Source organism: Leptopilina heterotoma, unplaced genomic scaffold, assembly GCF_015476425.1.
Source record: "Leptopilina heterotoma isolate Lh14 unplaced genomic scaffold, ASM1547642v1 Lhet_285, whole genome shotgun sequence".
NCBI lineage: Eukaryota > Metazoa > Arthropoda > Insecta > Hymenoptera > Figitidae > Leptopilina > Leptopilina heterotoma.
The window spans coordinates 272,239-294,460 of record NW_025110992.1 but is presented as its reverse complement, the minus strand read 5'-3'; the positions used below and the strand labels follow the sequence as shown (position 1 = coordinate 294,460).

The 22,222-nt window shown below is 28.4% G+C and overlaps 1 protein-coding gene across 2 annotated transcripts in view; it reads right to left on the bottom strand.

The window, feature by feature from the left end:
- LOC122504196 (ETS-like protein pointed) overlaps positions 1-22,222 on the bottom strand; it is a 184,637-nt gene that overhangs the window by 144,307 nt on the left and 18,108 nt on the right. For both annotated transcript variants that reach the window (XM_043615136.1, XM_043615137.1), the window contains exon 2: positions 850-1,057. In XM_043615136.1, coding sequence (XP_043471071.1) covers positions 850-1,057 — 208 coding nt within the window. The remainder of the gene's footprint in view (positions 1-849; positions 1,058-22,222) is intronic.

Sequence of the window (22,222 nt, the reverse complement as noted above, 5' to 3'; positions counted from 1 at the left end):
GCCTTAATGAGGATGCTGCTGATTATCCAATTCGTAAATTCTCGCTACATTTTCATCGTGCATGCTCTAACCGCGAGTAACAAGACTTTCGACCCTCTCTCTCTCGATATCGGATTATAAAACCTTTACTAATCACAACAATACGCAACTGGGATTCATTCAGCCGTTTAAACCATATCGAATCGTCTCCCTCATTAATTTTACTTAGAATCAAATCAAAAACGTTTTTTCTCTTAAATACAACAGATTGCTTTAATGGGCATGCGGGTTAATTTTTAAAAATCTAATTACACTCCACTGATTCCCTCAACTGTTATTCTCTCCATCATTATTGATGAACGTTTAATTAAATCTAATACAATATATACAAGGTCTAATGGTAGGTACTGAACAATCTTTTATCATAATGTAAATTAATAAATAATTGCTTCAGTTATAAATGTTGCTGAAAATGTTTAATAAAGCGGTATGGTTTTTCCTTCCGATAAATAGTGCCAAACATTTATTTTCCTTTTAGAACTGATAAATATTTGCTTCCTCTAAGTACGGCTGATTTTCTGCCTTTACTATAAGGCATCTTATTGGAAACAATCTTTTTTTCTTTTCCTACACTAATACTTTTACATTGCTCAATGCTGCAGAACAATTAAAATCTTAAATATCAGAACTTTAAATGAGATTAATCTATTATTATTTAATTAGTAGTTTTGGAAATAATCGTTTTCTCTTCTTGTTTTAGAGAATTAATTAATTGTTTGATCGAATTGAGCCAAACTCAGGCAGAAATTAGCATTGGCAGAATTTCAAGAAAGATGTGAGAATTTCGAAAAGGTATTTGAAAAGGCTTACCTAGTGAGCTTTCCTGATCAGAGAGGTCGGAGAGCGAAGGCACCTTTCGTATTGAGGTAAACCGTGCAGGAAGTGTTGGCACGAGACCTTCTTCTTCGGCATCCGAGGTCAATTCCTGTTTCATGTATTTGGCCATCATTAGCATTACGCCACTTCCACCTCCACCGTTGCCGCATCCCAGAATGCTCGCCACACTTTTTGATTCACGCTGAAAAACAAAATAAAAATCCAGCTTTATGTTATGTTACAGTAAATAATACATCAGTACAAATAAAACCATTCTCAACTTAAATTCAGCTAAAGTACAGTTTCACTCAAGTTAGAGAGCACATTGATTTGCGACACCATTTTAAGTTTATGTTTGTGTTATTTTTACCATAATTAAATCAGTTTTTATCAACTATTTAAGATGTAATGAAGAAAGTGGTTTATATCACTTAAAACTTGGGCCTAATGTTACTTCTACTTCAACTTGACCTGAATAAATCTAAACTAACCTTAGAATGTAAGTTGCGAAATATATAGAAAAAAATACTTTGCGGAAATGAATTAATTATGATTTAAAATATGTCGCTAATGATGAATGCCAGGAATCAAGCAATAGTGTATTAACCCACACGTAATCATACTTGCTTTTACATAATCATACATGTGTTCGAGTTCTATTTGCGATACATAATGTTTATTAACAAAGAAAATACATAAAGGGGGACTTGTCCATGAGTTACGTAATATTGTTCGAGAGGAATGGCATCATTATCATCTTCAATAATGAACAGAAGGAAATATTTTTTTGAAAGAATCTTTTCCAAAAGTCTAAATAATAAAACAAAACTTATTTTATTATATCAGCAATAAATTAATTAAATTAACAAAAAATAGTAAATAAAATAAATTTCAACATCTTGCAGAGTAATCACATGATGCACAATGATCCAATAAAATTTTACTCTACACAAATTGACGTTGACAAATTTTCTTTTATTGTAGAGGATATTAAATTATCAAGATAATGGAGTAACAGATACATTGACTTGACAGATCTATTTAATTCATTAACATAAAATATTAATCATTAATTTTTTCTTTTTAGACCTCTTTTTCTTTCTTTACTTCCGTTTATTTCTTTTTTTGTAAATTACTTATTTCTTTTAATGAATTTACAAACGTTGGCATCTATTTTCTTATGCGCTATAAAAAGGATTCAATTTCAAACGAAAAGAAAAGAAAAATTCACCTGAAACTACAGAATTCCATTGCGTCTCGTCATTTAATTTTTCTCACGCACAGTAATATTCTTGTATTCTTGTCAGTTATTTTATTGTATTTGAAGAAAATGAAAAATCTTTTTCAAGTCCGTTATTTTGAAATTTTTAAAAATAAAATTTTCTGAAAATTTTAACAATTATTAAAAATAAGTTTTGTTGATAACTATTAATGGACTAATCTCTAGAGTTTAGTTTAGATTCAGATAAGTTGGAGGTTTGCTAAAAATTTTGTTTTTTTTACATGATAAACATACGCATAGGCAGTAAAAATTATATATAAAAATTGAATGAATATCTTTATTGTCTAATAGGCCAGAAAAATGAAGAGAGTAATAAATTGAATGAAAATTATACTACTATAAAGATATTATAGCAGGGTACTAAAGGGGAACTAAGAGCGCTTCGCTCAGCAGAATTATGAATGAACGGTGAACCTGCTATAGTAGGCTTACAAAGAGAGGGGAAGCGAAAAGGGAAGGGGGAAGAATAAACGAGAAGAGAAATAGCGTACGTATACTAATTTTAATGAAATGGTTCACAAGTTGTATCAAAGACAAACTTAAAATAAAAAGAAAACACAACATTAATTAATACACTTTTAAATTGAAAATTTCAGTAGCGAGACTTTTAAAATACATAATATATATTTGAAGAAGGAGACGGAGAGTGGAAAGAAATAAGATGGAAAGAACAAAGAGAGAAGAAAAACGAGTTTCATCACAAAAGCCATTGGTGAGGGAGAGGAGAGGAACATTGATGGAAGGGTAAAAAGCGGTTTTAAAGAGAGAGAGGAGAGAAAAATAGGGGAAAAGAGAAGAGGGTGACCGCTTGACCTTCGTTCAAGTCTGCAAATGAATGAAGCGCTTCTCGGCCCCAGTTGAATGACGCAATAAACGTTCACGAGACAACACGATACATGTCGAGACTACACGACATCGTTCATTTCTATTTCGATTCGATAAACTTTTTAGTTTCTCTATTTTAAACATTTTTATACAATTGCTTGTTTTCATATGTAAACGTATGTCAATAACAAGAATAGAATATGTAGCAAAGTATAAACACTCTGTTTTTGAAAAATTGACTCTGTTCTTCACAAAAAAATCACTGTTGCCGCTATTACAAAAATTCAGTAAAGCAAAGTTATAAGTTTTAACATTTAGATCAAATGGCACAGGTCAAGATGTAATGTTTTTGTTTTAAGATGAAATCTCAAATTTTAGGTCAGAAGACAAAGGTCAAGATTTAATCATGACGTTAAAAATTAGGTCTAGGCATTGGTTTCAAATTTAGATCCAAAATGCCAAATCAATAGGTAAACATAATTTTAAAATTTAGATGAAAAGAAAAGATAAAGAAACGCAAAACATAATCTCAGAAGTTAAACTTTCAGCTTTCAGAAGAAAATTTTGTAAAAAAATAAAAATTTTATATGAAAATGAGGGGGTCGATAGCCCTCACGAAATTAGAGATTTTAACGACGTGTTGGGTATTCAGTCATTCAGATGTTCACCTGACACTTTTAGGCGTGTTGTTTTACCCGAGTAACTGGAGATGTTGAATTTAACAATTTTTGTGCAATGAGAAACTTTTATCTCTTTTGACGCTAACACATGAAATTATATAATGCCACCTACACGACATAAAACGATATTTCAAGCAAATCATTGTAGTGTTTTATCGAAAAACAATTTTTTCGTGTTTATTAACTTTTTGTAAGCTTTCAGATTACTTTACCTTGAGTCTAAGCCTATTTATAAATTTTTATAAATACACGGAAAAAATAAATTACCTACAGCAGTTAACTAATTTTTGCTGTAAAATCTCTGAAAATTAGCTACCACACACTGGAAGAATTTTGGGGAGGCTGCTGACTTTTCATGTCCGAAATTAGTGCCCCTTGCTCAGGGCTCGCAGCTCACCTCAAAAAAGCGAGCATCTACTCCCGAAAGATGAGCAGCTGCCCCTGAGGAGTTGCTGCTTACCTTTCGGGAGTAGATTCTCACCTTTTTGAGGTTAACTGCGAGCATGAGGCAGCGAGCTCTAGCGGCACTCATGTAAAGCCTGGCAGCCTCCCCAAAATTCTTTCAGTGCAGCTAAGAAGTTTGCAGTGGCAGCGAACATGTTAGCTGTGACAACCAACATCAGTAAAAATTTATGTGAGTTTGATGTCATAGTGAACTTTTTTGCTGTCCCTATGAACGCTGGCTTTAGTTTCTAAGTACTCCACAGTGAACGGTGGCGCTACTAAATTCAGTGCCGTATATTTTAAAATTCTATGAACTCAATTATAATCCCAGAGGATAAATATCCAAGTACGGTCATGAGAATTAGATAGTAGGGATGAGTTCGTCAGCGTTCAGTTTGAAATCAAGTGGAGGGGTTATTTCTGGGGTACCGTGCAGTTCTGCGGCCCAACTGTAATAACTTACTAAAACCGAATTAAAGAAAAACGTTTTTTTCCTTGAAAATTGGTAAATTTTATGGATTGTAAACACTTTTCTATTTTATAATCAAAATAGAATAAATTTGGTTACACTTGAATGTACACAGGTTCCAGTATCGACAAATCTTTAAACTTATCAAAGTTCAATTGTAATAAAAGTTAATTTAAAAATCTGCGGTTATTCTAGGATTTTTTTATTTTTTTTACCATTCAAATTTCACTTTTAATCAACAAATGCCCTGTAGAAAAGTTGTTTGCTTTTTCCTAATCTAAAATAATATGCAATTAAAAACTTTGATTTTTGAAAAATTGAATTTTCAGAATTTGGAAAATACTGTTTTTTGAAAATACCAAATTTTTGACGAAAATGGCTGGCTAACGAACTCGATCTGTATTTTAACACTAACTTTGTGCATGCCAAGTTACAAGTTGATGCAATAAGTTTTTCAAAAGTTATCGTGGCGACACGATTGTGCAAATGTTAATTTTCGACCAAAACTAATACCTTCTTATGTGATGAGAATGTACAAATAATTAACTATTTATTATTATACTAAAACCTTAATTCAAATTCTAATTAATTTTAAAAAATGTCACTTATCAAGGTTATTAAAAAAATTATTCACGAAGAAATAACATTATATTACATAATGATAGTACAAAGTATAAAAGAAAATAAAAAATTGTACTTGAAAAATATCCCATGACACATTATACAAGTATATATCAGCAGAAATATAATGACAGAGTACAGCACACGATCTATCGCACTCACATACAAATAATGTTATCAAAATGATTTTAATACTCCCAGTAAAAGTGTGTTGAATGCATTTCTAAAATATCGCATTTCAGTAATACCATCAAGGCTGTAAATTCAAAGTGATAACGATTTTCTGCTATATATATATATATATATATTTATACCTATATTTAATAAAAAAGAAATACGTTTAAATTAAAGTGTACATTAGAAACAAACAAACAAACATTATATTACAAATCTGCAATATTAATATTCATTTCAAAAAATTATTGTATACTTAATACTATCCAAATTTTAAAGAGAATAAATAAGTTATTAATTTAGTGATTTACTAGAATGTGAACACTGTAAAAATTTAGGGAGTTAACGCCCAAGTAGAAATGTCCGGAGTTAGGACGGAGTTAAACACCGACATGGTACTGACTCAGTACTGACCGTCGGTACTGACTTTCGGAACCCGATCAGTACTGGGAGTATACTGACTCCAAAACCGAATCAGTACTATGTCGGAGTTAGAAAAGTTCTAAAATCAGTACTGGCAGAAAACTGGCTTAACACTAAATCAGTACTGCGAAGGAGTTAAAAAAACAATCAAAATTTGTTATAATGTAATTAAACATTAAACATCGTTTGATTTATTAACAATTAAAATATTTGCAAAGATTTGTAAAAACATTATTCATCAACAATAATATCAAACATTTTATTAATTTATTATTAACTAATAGATATATTTTAATAATATAATAATAAATTATTATTAATTAATTATTTTTAGAATTATTACGTATTATTAATAATAAAAAAAATTTTATTTTTTAAAGCTGTATATATATTTTTATTTATTTATTTAACAAAAATTTTTCTTAAATAAATTTTTTTTTATTATTATTTTAATAAATAATTAGATTATAAATAATAAATAAATAATTATATTAATAATTTTTACCATATTATTATGATGTATCTATTAATTACTACATAATGACTTGATAAAATGTATATAAAGATATATGTATAATAATTTTTCTTGAAATAAATATAATATGCAGTGGATTTATTATTAAAGCACTGTATATATCGGTCCCACAATTCAAAAGAAAGTTTATGCGAGATTACTCCCGAGCTTGCGTGGCTATGCGGTATGTGTATTCGACTTGCGTCCTCGAGGTCTAGAGTTCGGTCCCCCGTGCGTGCGATATTTTTCCGTCTTAGTTTTAAGTGTTTTGTGTATAATTCTTAACAGTGTTACATAAAGTATAAGTTTAAATAATTAATAACCAGTAATAATAATAATTTAGTCATTCATTTAAATAAATAGGATTTAAATAAATAATGAAAAAATAAGAAAAATATTTTTTTAAAACTTATTTTAATAAAAGGAATTCTAATAATTAATTAATAATAATTAATACTAATAATAATTATTAGTATTCAATAAATTACTCCCCATGCTTTAATAATTAAATAAGGAGCTTATACTGACCGCCGGTAAAAATCAGTACTGGACAGCGTTACCAGCCAGGGTTTTCCCAGTACTGACTTAGTACTGGAGTCAGTACTGCAATACTGGCAGTCAGTACAAGATCAGTACTATGCTAGTATTACATTTCTACTTGGGCGGACTCGGGAGTTGGGAGTGAAATTTTTCGAGTTAAAAATCAACTCCAAAAGAAAGTTAATTTCTAACTCCCTTCATTCAACACCCGCGCGAGTTATTTTTTCCTTGGGGAGTTAGCATTTGGGTGTGAAGTTTTAACTCTCTTTATTTAACTCCCCTGGCATTAATGATAAATCGTCCAAACGCCCGTCCTGCCGGAAGGACCGGGCTTCGTCATTCTGTGACTAAAAATTATGTGAATTTTTGGAACATGTAACTTCTTCAAACTACCCAGCCCTTAGTTTTGAACTTACAAGCTCGATATTTATATGCGCTGAAAGCTTGTTTCGTTACCTTTCCAATGATATATATCATTTTTTATTTATCTGAATCCATGTTAGTTTTCTTTAGTGATTTCGGAGGGACTCACCTGAGTCTTTTTCGTCCTGCCGGAGGGACGTTGGACGATTTATCATTAACTCCCCAATGGGTGCGACTTTTATAGAATCCCCTGGGGAGTTAAAATTTAACTCCCTTTTTTTACAGTGTAGAAAATTTTGTTGAATTTTTATTTTTCAAAACATTCTTATATAATACCGTTAAAACAATGGAGTATTGTAAAAAAAAGATAAATTAATTCGAAGAAGAATTTGCAATTGGGATAAAAAATGTACTCATAATTCATTTCTTTAAGGATCAATATGATTTTGTCATTTATGATTTTGTCTTATCAAAAGAATTAGTCAATTATCCAGGAATTAAAAAAATTAAAAATCGTATATAAAACATTATTAATTATTTAACATTGCAACACTTGATAATGATAATAGGTTCTCCAATAGATTAATCGATTCGTTTTTAAATACTTTACAAAGTGTTTGTTTTTTATTAAAAGTTACACAAAAATTTCAGAAGTCATATGTTTAAAATTTTTTGATTTTTATAAAAGGTCAATAACAACTATTGGAGAAGATGACTAGTATGTTAATTAATAGATCAAAAGATCAGTCTAGATTTCTTCAAAATCAAAGAAAAATATTTATAGATGTCTTGACATTTTTGAAAAGTTATGGGCAAAAGAAACTTTTCACAAAAATGAAATATGCAAAAAAAAGTATAGAAATATTCTATAATCAATAGTCTATAATTAAAATAAATGTAGCCCTTTATAGTTCTATTTGGCTCTGAGGTTTGCAGCTAATTTAAAAGTATTTTTTAAAAACATGTTTTTGAACTTCTGAGGTGATTTTTCACATTGGAATATATTAACAAATTACAATCCATTAGATGAAATGGAGTGGATAAAAATAAAAACGGATTATAATTTAAATGGAAATTAACAATTATAATTTTAATAATAATAATGTAAATAAGTAAATAAAATCTATCGCTTATATATATGCATCGGATGTTTTCAATAAATCTGACGAACGCGTTTTGATTTTAAAAGACCTTCGAGATTGTCTCACTCTTGGTGTATATGTGAGAAACGTTTATTTGTTCGGTCGATCGATATGGAGAAAAAAAACTATTTATCCAAGTTTACAGACTGTTGCTTTGCTTTCGTCACTTAAACAGTTTTGATTAATTTCTTATAGACAGAAGAGCGAAAATGATGGATAGTCCTGAATAATTACTAATTAAATTGCACTCTAGAACAATAGATTCTCTGTACTCCTCCATTATAATAATTTTATTTACATTCTAAACAGACTATTAATTAAATCGGAGAGAGGAAATTTACAACTCGCTTTTATCAAATTTCGACGACGCGACGACGTATAAACGTTGGTAACTTTAGTCTTATATTATAAAATTGAAAAAATTCGAAACTAGTTAGTACACGGAGAAAAATGCTCTCTAAATCTGAATATGTGAAATTTCACTTATTGTACGTTATAAGTCGTCTTCTCGATCATTAAGTGCATATACACTTATAAATAAGTGAATTTTTCACTTATTCTGTTGTGAGTGAAATTTTACTTATTATAAGTGCAGGCCTCGAACTGAGTACATAAATTAAGGAAAAGTACGTAATTTTGAATTTGGTACCTAAAAGTACGTAATTTTGACAAAAGATCCGTAAAGTACGTAATTTTGACCATTTCGACTAAAAATCAAAATATGTATACAGATTGTGAATAAACATTTAGTTATGCCTTCTCTATTTTTATTCACATTCACTTTCCGATCAATCCGCTAACGGTGATCATTTTCAGAAACAGTGATTGGTCGAAAACGAAAGTCATATTTTGTTAATAAAGGGTTCATACCACTATACATGCCTCAAAATTTAGCTTTTTTGTAGAATTTTTTTACGATCCATGTAAATTTTATTGATCTAGGTCTTTTATAGTTTAACAAAGACACTCTTTAACTATATAGAAAACGTCGTTTTATTAAAAAAAATATTGTTTAATTTAATTATTTAAAATTTAACAATAGAATACACAACATGCAAAAATGTGAATTGAGTTACTGATAATGTAAAAATTTACTGATTCAACTAGTAACTATGTATAGCCTTTGTACGCGTTCAAATGTCACCTAAAATAATATATTTAAAGTGCTGAGATCTTTCTAAAATTTTACACAACATTTTTGAGATATTCTATACTTTCAAAATCCGTAAAAAAATTTAATTTTTTGAAGTTGAAAAAGTGGTATGAACCCTTAAAGAATTTCAAAAACTTCTAAATTTACAGTTCTTAAGTAAAATTTTATCATAAGAACATATAAAATATTATTTCAATTTTAAGATTTTCTAAACTAATAAAAATATGTTGATTGAAATCCATGTAATTATTTAAACTATATCATTCTATTTTGCGATTTAAAGTCGGCACTTTAAATAAAAAATTACAAATTTTGGTACGTAAATTGGTCACTAATTTTTCCTTTTTTGGTACGTAAAGTACGTAATTTTCAATGCCAAAGGCAGTTCGAGGCCTGTAATTAGGGTCAGAATTTCTCAAACGGATCACCTAAAACTAAAAAATTTTCTTTTTGAACCAAAATAGTTTTTTTTTACTCTTAATATGGTTAAGAAGAATCCCTGAAAATATTAAGCCAAAAAAAAATTGTTTGTAAAAGTTATTAACAATTGAATTTTTTAGTACTGCTAAATTAACAAATTTTTTTCTCGAGTTCTAGTTGACAGATTTTAAAAATAAAATATGGGTTTTTTTCGTCTTGAATTGCACTATTTGAATATATTTTTTGTTTTTAAATTTTTTATATAATTTGTTTATAAAATGTTAATAAACAAATATGTTCTTCACGTCCTAACAAAAAAATTAAAATTGTATTCTATTCCTTAAATGTCTCCGAGTGTAAAACCGTTTCGAAAAAAAATGAGCCTCAATTAGAAAAAAAGTTATTAATTAAAAACTGCAGCCATGTAGGGCTTTATATGACGTTAAACTCGCCCCGCGCGCATTGGCATTTTTTTCAAAATTGTCTGTAACCTACAAACTTTATCGGATTTTCATGGGCTTGGTCTTAAATTGAAGGGGATAAAATTTCTAAGAGATGATGAGTGTATGGATGATTAAAAATATGTTTATTGTAAATAGTATTTAATAAAAAAGATAATATTGTTTCTTTTATAACACACCTTTGTTCTTATTTAAAAAAAAAGTTAATAAAATTACTTTAACCCATAAAAAATAATTATTTTGCCACTACAACGCTTAAACTCGATGCTACACGCTTATTGGTAAATAATTTCAGTTTTTTTTTAAATAACATTATTTTAAATTAAATGAAATAAGATGTACGAAGAAAAATTTTTGTTAAATATAATAAATAATAATAGAAATTTGTGGTTAAAAAAAAATTTTTTTATTTCTACAAAAAATATTTTATTTAAAAAATATATAAATTCATATTTGGATTCAGCATAAAAAAATACATGGAATTAAAAAAAAAAAGATTAAAATCGGTCAATAATTAACGAAGTTATGACCATTTTTGTGAATTTGACGGCTGAATTCTGTTTGTGGCGGGCGAAGTTCCCGCGTACCGAGTTCCCCCACTCCGCCGTCCAAGGGTTGAAAAAAATATTCAAGTACTTTCACTTGATATAAATGAAAAATAATAGCACAAAACGTTAAGTTCAATTTTTTTTCATAAAATACATGTTTTGAACTAAAAGTCGTGCGAGTTTCAATAAAAAATATTAATAATTAACTTCTCAGGAATTTTTTTTTAAAAAAAAGTTAACTCCCCCCCCCCCCTTTCAAGTTAAGTCGGATTTTTTTTTTTGAAAAGTTTTGTGGAAACAAATGGAATTATATGCCGTTTATAGCTAATTGATAAAGTGAAAATTGGCTGAGTAATTCCATTTGTTTATGACAAAAAAACACACTCTTTTTTAACCCTTTTTATTATGCACTTAGATAAAAAAAATCAATTGGACATTTAAATAGGATGAAAGTTTGACTTCTTAAGTGTACTTTCCAAAAAAAAAATCGAAATTCGATGTACCAAAAGTGGGGAAATTCCGTTGAAAAATTACATGTTTTTAGTTAACAAATGGAATTATGCATAAACTATTTCTCCGATCTAGTTAATTTTTTTTGGGATTTATTCAGCTACGCAAGGAGAACATTCCTGGTAAGTTATGAACAAATTCGATAATTATTAACAAAGTTATTAAACAATTAAAGAAGTGCTATTTTTAATGGTTTAAATTCATTTGCAACTAAACTAATTAACCTTTTTTAGCATATGACCCATCATTTGAAAGGTACACGGAGAGAAATTTATAGTAGTGGGTAACATAATTGTGGTTAGGGTGACCATCTTTAATGCTACGTATACAGACAGCTATCTAGATAGTCACCGTTACCATCAATATCATCAGGAGTAACATCTGATGGTTGGCAGTAGCATAATGATAGTATCGTGTAACATCATCTTTTTAACATCAAAATCTGACTATCCATTTCTCTCAGTGTATTTCCAAGCTCTATAACTTTCAATCACAACTTTTTCCCCTAGAACTTAACCGGAAGCAACGAGCATCGAAAAACCATGTTTTCCAAACTTTGGCGATTGTTTACACTGTTTTTCGCACCCGGAAATCGAGAGCAAACTGTGGGCCTCTTATAAGGAGCCCCCAAACTACCAGAAACCGTTGAGACTTTGCTGTTTGCATTTTTGGGCAGTTTTTGCACTCACCGACTGGCCTATTATGAATGACCCCATAAAAAATAGTGAAATTTAACTGATTGAAATAGTTACAAATATTTTTGAATTATTTTCATTATTTATAAATTACTTATAAATTTCACTTAAAATCAGTTAAATATGTTTTGAAATATCAGTCATTTTTCACTGATTGGACAATTAAAAAATAACTGGAATTTTCAATATACGTGAATGAAATTTTTATTTAACTATAAAATGTTACTACTTCTTAATTGCTCACATAGACAGTGAGTGGCGTCCTCACCTAGGAAAAATTTTGTTGCAGGGAATTTTTACCCCAAAATCATATTAAAATTTATACTTTCGCTTCCTCATAGAGGAAGTATTGTAATACAAAAATTTGTCGAGTTCGATTTTTTGACATATCTTTATGTTATTTGACCTCAGGATTTCAAAAATGACATCTTTAAAAAATGTCATTCCGTATGTGTGTGTGTGTGTAAACATTACATTTTCATAAATATCTCGAGATCATGAAGAAAAATGAATTTAAAAATTTTAAAAAAAATTTAAAAAATTTAAATAAATTTAATAAATTTAAAAAAAAAAAAAATTAAAAATTAATTATTAATTATTAATTATTATTAATTAAAAATTTAATAAATTTTTAATAAATTTTTTTTAAATAAATTTTAATTTTTTTTTTTTTTTTTTTTTTTTAAATTTTAAAATTTTAAAATGAATTTAGGGATGAATTTTTTTTAAATTGTAGGTCTCACGTGCGGACATAAAATTAGAGTACTTTGGGATAGATTAAGGGGACACCTAAGTCACCTAAAAACAATGCAAAAAGAGTCAACTTTCGGTACACTTTTCTCGAAAACTATTATTCCAATTGCGTTCGCCCTTTTTTCATTCGATTACAAATATAATCAATTATATGAATAAGAAGTTATACGATGTTATCTTCAATAGAAACTTTTTTATGGATATTTATACCAAAAGCAAAATAAAAATCCCATTTTCTCTGATTCATTGACTCATATCTCCGTTTGTACAACTCAAAATGATGTTAAACTTCTTATTCGTATTCTTGGAACCTTACTGAACAAAGTAAAAAAAAAAAAATTACAAATCGGTTTAGTAGATTCGGAGAAAAGTGTACCGAAAGTTTAAAAATTGGAAAAAAACAATTTTTACAGGAGACACGAAAAAAGAAAAAATACTAAAAACTCATGGTATTCAGAATTATCTAATCAGATTTTTTCAACTCTTCAGAAAAGGTTTTAAAAAGTCTTGTTCTATTCCTAATTGAGTCTAACTTTTAGAAAATCAAATAAAAAAAATCGATTTTTTGTCACTTTTCCACTTAGGTGTCCCCTTAATAAAGTTTAACTATATTTTTTTGGATTTTTAATTTTGCAAAAAAATGTTTTTTGCCAATAAGTTTAAAAAAATGTTATAGAACACCTATAAACCGTTTTTAATAATTTTTTAGAGTTATTTTAGATGCATCTTTTGAACCCTAATTGAACATTTTTCGTCCATATTAACCGGAGATATTAAACTTTTAAAAATCTGAAATTTTTGAAAATATGACTTTTTTGATAATTTTGTTGAAAAATGTAAAAGTAACTTTAAAAATATTTTTACCAACTTGTAGAGCATTAAGAAACGCTTCGATTGACCTATTTTTGAACCTAATTCGATTATAAATTTTGAAATTATTGGTATTTTAAAAACCAGAAATTGTGGAAAATGACATTTTCTCAACTTTTTTGTTTGAAAACTTTTCTGTAACTATTAGAGTAGGTATTATAACTATCTTGTAGGGTATTAAAAATACATTGATTTATCTAAAATTTAATCACTTTTACCATATTTATAAAAAGTTATTCATATATTTATATTATTATTATTATCTTTATGAGAAAGCCAAGTGCTTATGAAATGAGCACCAAAATTATAACAAAAATGTACAACTTGGCAGCAGTTTTTTTATTGTGTGGCCAATCAGTGAAAAATGACTGATACTTGAATCATTTTTAACTGATTTTCTGTGAAATTTCACTGATTCAAATCGTGAGAATATTGTTACTTTTTGGATTTTAACTAAGTGAAATTTAAAATTGTTCAATTGTATAAAATTGAATGCATCTTGACGCTCTTGATGGCGCAGTAAAAATGTGGAATATATAAATATAAGAACTGTATATGTGTATAATCGAGAACATATATAAAACGTTCGTGCTTAACCAACGGTGCAGTGAGCTGAACGAACAACGCATGCAGAAGGTCTGTTGTCAGCTGGAAAGGATGCTATTTCTGGCAAGCATTGGTTACCATTTCTCACCATTTCTCTACCCCAAGTTTTGCTTCCTCTCATTATCTTTATATCGCTACTTGGATTTAAAATTTAAAGGGATTTCATTCTCTAAGACTGCAAGGATTCACTTAACAAACTACAACCAAATACATTCAACCAATAATTCATTTTTAATTCTTTTCGTCTTTTATGCCAACGTATTTTTAACCAAAATAAAATCCATATTCTTGAGAAATAATTGATGATTGCTGAATTTTATTTTGTCTTTTTCTTGCTTTGACTATTTTAAAAATTGATTTAGTTTTATTATATCGTGACCTTTGACATTGTGTGTATTTTTTATCAAGTTAAGTCGCTGCTGTTTTCAGAAGATTGTGACGCAATATAACCTTTAGGTAGGTCGGAAAATTAAATTAAGCGACGGAGAACCCTGCTAAGTAGATTCCCCTTATAAAACGAGAAAAGAAACCAAATTTACTTTGGTCTGTTTTTTGTGTACACCAATTTATGATTATTAATGAAGGGTTTCTCGAGACCAATAATTATTATATTATCAAACTAATTTGGAAATGATGCACCTTGAATCGATCCAGGTAAATTTTTCAAGGTGCGGTTTGTATCCGTTTGCTTTAGTTCTTAATTAATTCATAATGCTCTGATGGATTTAAGAAACAGTTTCTGAAAGATAAAATATGAAAAATTTAGAGAATTCATCACAGGAAAAATGTATTTCTAATTTCTAAATCCGATTTCGAAAAAAGCGTTGCAAATTATTATTATAATATGTATTAAAATGATTGAGATAAGAATAGATTGATAATTGAAGTCTAAGACATTTATTTTAGATTTACGCTGAAATAAATTCAGTTGTTCATTTTTAAATTCTTAATTTAGTTTCGAATTGACACGAAACTTAAAGTCAGATTCTGATAGATTACATCAGGAAAGACCATTTTAATTTCAAGTTTTGAATGCTTGTTAAATTTTGTCAAATATTGTCTCTAGCAAGATAACATTGTTAGAGTTAAGTTTGCATCTTTTATTAATTTAACAAAAAATCCTTGTTAGTCCAACAAAATCGGCTTTAACTACGGCCACCTAGTTGTTTCCGGCATAGCAATTTTTTCAGTGATGAAAATCACAGAAGAGGAGCTTTTTGAAACAAATTCCTTTTTTCTGGTTATCTGAACTACATACTGCAGCAAACAGCAGCAAAAAAAAATCATGCAAATTTGGAAAATGGAAATTTCTTACCAAATTTATTCATCATGTCGAGAACCATTTCAAATTCAAGAAAAATATCTTGAGAACAGCAATTCTTCTAAGTAGGGTTTTAGGAGTCGCCGATTACAAATTTATCACTATATGTACTTTTAAGAATTTCCAAATACAGTCGTGTCTCGTCATTGCAAGATTCGTGAAAATTTCCCACTCTTCAACTCTTGTAAACGCAAGATACTTAAACCACGCCTACTTTCTAGATTTCCAGGGATGAGCATAGGTATATTCTCTTTGGGCTCCCTCTCTTATTTGGAACCTTCATTGCTCCCTAACTGTCGGCACTGAAAGTTGATGACGTAAGATGACGTCATCTTGCAATTACGAGATGGTACCGCCCTAAAAGGGCTTGCAGTTTCGAGAATCTTGCAATGACGAGACACGACTGTATTTCTTCTAGACAATTATAATTCTCAAAATGGGCTTGTGGGGCAAACCAACTTCCAATTAGAATTGGTTACTTTAATATTATTTCCCTGACAATGTCAAATATATTTATTTTGCTATTAAATAAAATACTTATTTCATGAAAGTTGAATCCTCTATTATTATTTACATTATTACAACGATTGTTCGTGTTTTTTGTCATTGGAGATTATGTGCATTTAAGATTATGCTTTCAAGCGAATGAAAAATGAAATCGGTTAGTTCCTATACTAACGTGAATTAGTATTTGGCTTTTTAAAAACACTTAGATTATCTTTTTAACGAAAGGTTGAGAAATAATGAAACATTTTCATAATTTTTGGTTCGATATAAATAATAATTTTACACTGAGAAAACTGGAGAGTCAAATTCAGAGGTTCAAAAAGTGTATGTTTCCTTTGCTTATGAAGAGAGTTAAATAGTCCTTCTAAAATAAATTTTGAATTGATAATGGAAATCTACTTGTATATTCTCTCCCATTATATCTGAGAGTTAAAAGTTGCGCAGAAAATGTGTACGATCTGATGCGCGCGAAATTATTTTTCTGACATTTTATGTATTTAATTTAGGGGTTAGGTTGCCATATTTATTCATTTCGCGCCGGATAAGGAAGGGATTTCTCAAGATAGTTAATTTGTCCCTCTGTTATAAACTCATTTTCCCTCCAAGAGAAATGGCACGAATATCTGTCAATGGTGTATTTGAACATTTAGATTGTTATCCAATAGCTAACTCTCAAATATCAACGATTTGTCCCTCCAGATGTTTAGTCCAATACTCCAGTTTTCTCAGTGTAGGTTTGTATGTACAGGTCGTTGAAAAATCCAAGCAAATTTGATTGAATTAATGTAAAAAATAAAAATAATTAAGTTTTGTTATAAAAATTATTGAATCTTTTTATTGGAACTGAAAAGAAGTCAAAAAGGCACCTAACAAAAGAATACGATAAAAAAGAAAAAAATGATTCTCAGTGCAGGTTTACATTTACAAGGGTCCCCTGAGGTCTTGAGTGACCACACTTGGGCCCTGAGTACCTTGCCTACAGATATATATATATATATATATATATATATATATATATATATATATATATATATATATATATATATATATATTTCTTCTTTGCACATCTTCTCAAGCGAACGAGCAAACAGTACGTCTTAAAAATCTCATTTCAGGAGAAATTGATTCTGTTAATTTACAATAGAATTATCTCAAACTCGAAAGGTATTTAAAGCTGTCGCGATCACTAGGGCATTAACGTTATATATTTTTTCAAAATGACAATATTTTCTGTAGAACTCGTGATTCTGTTGAGAACAAGGATTTCTTTCAAGTATCTCATAAATACACGGAGAGACATTCTGTTTTAATATTTCGTATTTATTATATTAGTATTTAGTAAAACCGATTGCAATTTGGGGAAATCATGTACATTTATGAATTAATATTACCATTTTTAAGAAAGTTTATAATCAAATTATTACTTTGTATTATTCTGAAGTAATAGAAATTAAAATAGTCAATAAGAAATTTTAATATTATAAGTAAGAAAGTATGCAATAGTAAAAAGTAATACCAGATGATTATACTAAATACTATCGAAGAATTACATAAATTGTTAATTTAGTAATGAATAGTATGGTAAGTTCTCAAATGCGCCACTGGACAAATGCGCCACCGGTCAAATGCGCCACGGATCAATTGCGCCACTGGACAAAAGCCCCACATTTGCCATATTTGAGGAAAGTGATAAGTTTGTTCGAGAGATGGAGCTAGGTGTTCTTGGTGTAGAAATTTGTCAAGTGAATTCAATTTATTGTCAATTTCGCTCCGTATAGTGAAAATAAATTTAAGTGAATGGTTAATTAAATGGAAATTAATTAATTGTTCTATATCAATTGCGAATAACATTTTTTAAGTAAGTTGCTGTTTTTATTTTATATTAATAATAATAATAATAATAAATATTATTATTATTGTTTAAAGAAATGTGGAAATTTTTTTTAATAACTAATTTATGAAACATTTTATTTTTAAATCGTTTTTATTTATATTTTTTCTTTGGAATAATTTAATAATTGCTTTAATTTAATAATAAGATTTCTTGATATTTTCAAAAGATCTTTATTTTTATAGAATTATGTATTTTAATTAAATAACGAGATTAAGAATTCTTTGTTGTATTATAGTTAATTTTACTTACCTAATTATAAATTAATTGCCTTTATTTTAAATTTAGAAAGTACTTAAGTTTTCTTGAAGACTAATAAAATATAATTTATTAACAATTGTAATATTGAATATAATTTTCTAATATGAATTTCATATTTAATTAATTTTTTAAATTATATAACGTAAAAGTTTTTCTGAATTCACGTTCATACTTTTAGAAATGATAAGACTTCTTACAAAGTTTCAAATATTACGGAAGTTTAGAAAAATTATTCCAATTTTTATTTTATAATTAATGGTATTTTTTTTATATTAAAAACAGTAATATTTTAAAAAGTAATATTTTTTTGGAAACGTTTAATATATAAAAAAAGCAGGCTTCGCACTGACGTACTAAAATCTATACTATTTACTCCTTTTTTTGTCAAATTTCTGACACTAAAAGCTACTTTTTTACAAATTACATTAGTTTCAATCCTCTAATGATTGAAAAAAAAATTATTCTCAATCAATTTTTTGTGATTCGAAAATGAAAATTTATAATTGTTATTGAAAATTCTTTTAAACAATTGTAAATTGAAGAATGTTCGCAATATTTTTAAAAGATTAAATTACCATGTATTGATGCGCAAAACTCCAAGGATTAATTTAAAAAAAAAGACAAATCAGTAATCACCAATATTATAGAAATTGTGTAGAATTTTCTGCCAAAATGCAGCCGAAAATCGACTTTTAATCTTAAAAATCCGCTTGAAAGCGTGAAGTTTCTAACAAAACAAGAGAAGATCTTATTTATATATTCATTTGCAATTTTATTTTTCCTGGAACTCGAGTCGATTTTCGTCTGCATTTTGGCATTAAAATAATTTTTTTGCCAATAAATTTATATTCTTAATTTTATTACAATTTTTATACTCACTTTTTAATTTTTCTATAGTTATTAATATAATCTTTCTACAATTTTTCTATAATTTTTCTATAGAATAATGCAATTTGTAATTGTTTTTGTTTATTATTTTTGAGAGATAGGATAGATATTAATTTCGCAGTAATAGAGGGGTAAATAATATTTAATACCATTGTCAAATAACACAAGCACACAAAAAAATAAAAAAGTCAAAACCCAGAGGTTACACCCCCCCATCCCCATGTTTTTGGGGTCGCTGAAACCGAATATGACCATGAAAAATTTTTTTCGTCGGCCATTTTCCCGCTACCACCCCCTTACACCTGCTCCCTGGGGTTGGAATTTCAATTTTAAAAAAGTGGACAAGGGTGTCTATTCCTATTTTTTTTGGGTCGCTGAAACCAAAAAAGACTACCAAAATCAAATCCTTTACACCCTCAACCCCCTACTACCCCCTGCAATAATTTTTTTTAAATAAAACGGACCGATTTTTGGGAAATTGAAAATTAAATATTAATTATCAAAAATTATTGAAGGGGGTTGTAGGGGGTTGAGGGTGGAAAGGATTTGATTTTTGTAGTCTTTTTTGGTTTCAGCGAATAAAAAACGTAGGTTTAGACACCGCAATCGACTTTTCGCGAAAATTCGAATTTCGACCCCTCACCCTGGGGTTGTTAAGGGGGTTGTAAGGGGTTAAGGGAGGGAAGAATTTGTTTTTGGTAGTCTTTTTTGGTGTTAGCGACCCAAAAAACATAGGAATAGACACCCTTGTCCACTTTTTTAAAATTGAAATTCCAACCCCAGGGAGCAGGTGTAAGGGGGTGGTAGCGGGAAAATGGCCGACGAAAAAAATTTTCATGGTCATATTCGGTTTCAGCGACCCCAAAAACATGGAGATGGGGGGGTGTAACCTCTGGGTTTTGACTTTTTTATTTTTTTGTGTGCTTGTGTTATTTGACAATGGTATTAAATATTATTTACCCCTCTATTACTGCGAAATTAATATCTATCCTATCTCTCAAAAATAATAAACAAAAACAATTACAAATTGCATTATTCTATAGAAAAATTATAGAAAAATTGTAGAAAGATTATATTAATAACTATAGAAAAATTAAAAAGTGAGTATAAAAATTGTAATAAAATTAAGAATATAAATTTATTGGCAAAAAAATTATTTTAATGCCAAAATGCAGACGAAAATCGACTCGAGTTCCAGGAAAAATAAAATTGCAAATGAATATATAAATAAGATCTTCTCTTGTTTTGTTAGAAACTTCACGCTTTCAAGCGGATTTTTAAGATTAAAAGTCGATTTTCGGCTGCATTTTGGCAGAAAATTCTACACAATTTCTATAATATTGGTGATTACTGATTTGTCTTTTTTTTTAAATTAATCCTTGGAGTTTTGCGCATCAATACATGGTAATTTAATCTTTTAAAAATATTGCGAACATTCTTCAATTTACAATTGTTTAAAAGAATTTTCAATAACAATTATAAATTTTCATTTTCGAATCACAAAAAATTGATTGAGAATAATTTTTTTTTCAATCATTAGAGGATTGAAACTAATGTAATTTGTAAAAAAGTAGCTTTTAGTGTCAGAAATTTGACAAAAAAAGGAGTAAATAGTATAGATTTTAGTACGTCAGTGCGAAGCCTGCTTTTTTTATATATTAAACGTTTCCAAAAAAATATTACTTTTTAAAATATTACTGTTTTTAATATAAATAAAATACCATTAATTATAAAATAAAAATTGGAATAATTTTTCTAAACTTCCGTAATATTTGAAACTTTGTAAGAAGTCTTATCATTTCTAAAAGTATGAACGTGAATTCAGAAAAACTTTTACGTTATATAATTTAAAAAATTAATTAAATATGAAATTCATATTAGAAAATTATATTCAATATTACAATTGTTAATAAATTATATTTTATTAGTCTTCAAGAAAACTTAAGTACTTTCTAAATTTAAAATAAAGGCAATTAATTTATAATTAGGTAAGTAAAATTAACTATAATACAACAAAGAATTCTTAATCTCGTTATTTAATTAAAATACATAATTCTATAAAAATAAAGATCTTTTGAAAATATCAAGAAATCTTATTATTAAATTAAAGCAATTATTAAATTAAAGCAATTATTAAATTAAAGCAATTATTAAATTAAAGCAATTATTAAATTATTCCAAAGAAAAAATATAAATAAAAACGATTTAAAAATAAAATGTTTCATAAATTAGTTATTAAAAAAAATTTCCACATTTCTTTAAACAATAATAATAATATTTATTATTATTATTATTATTAATATAAAATAAAAACAGCAACTTACTTAAAAAATGTTATTCGCAATTGATATAGAACAATTAATTAATTTCCATTTAATTAACCATTCACTTAAATTTATTTTCACTATACGGAGCGAAATTGACAATAAATTGAATTCACTTTACAAATTTCTACACCAAGAACACCTAGCTCCATCTCTCGAACAAACTTTTCACTTTCCTCAAATATGACAAATGTGGGGCTTTTGTCCAGTGGCGCAATTGATCCGTGGCGCATTTGACCGGTGGCGCATTTGTCCAGTGGCGCATTTGAGAACTTACCTATTATGGACTATAATAAAAATTATGAGTAGTAGCAGGTCATAGCAGGCTATGGGCTGACGTCAGGCTGACGTAGAGCGGTTACGAAGCTGTCCGAGATTAGCCGAATATTTCAGTCGAGCAGTTCCGAAATTATCTGAGTCAAACCTCGTGGCAACATGTGCACGTTGTGTTTACCCCAAAACATTTTAATTTGATGTGTCAAAATGTGTCGGAATTGCGTGAACAATTTTATTTTGTTCATTCAATAATTTTAATCGACAATGAAGATTTCCTAATTGTAGTAAAAGGCATAGTCCATTGTCTTTTAAATGAGCATTTGAGAGCTTTCAAAATTTACACGGAAAAAAATTAATCTCTAAAGTAGAGATTTAATATATGAGATTTAGGCATAAACTATCACTG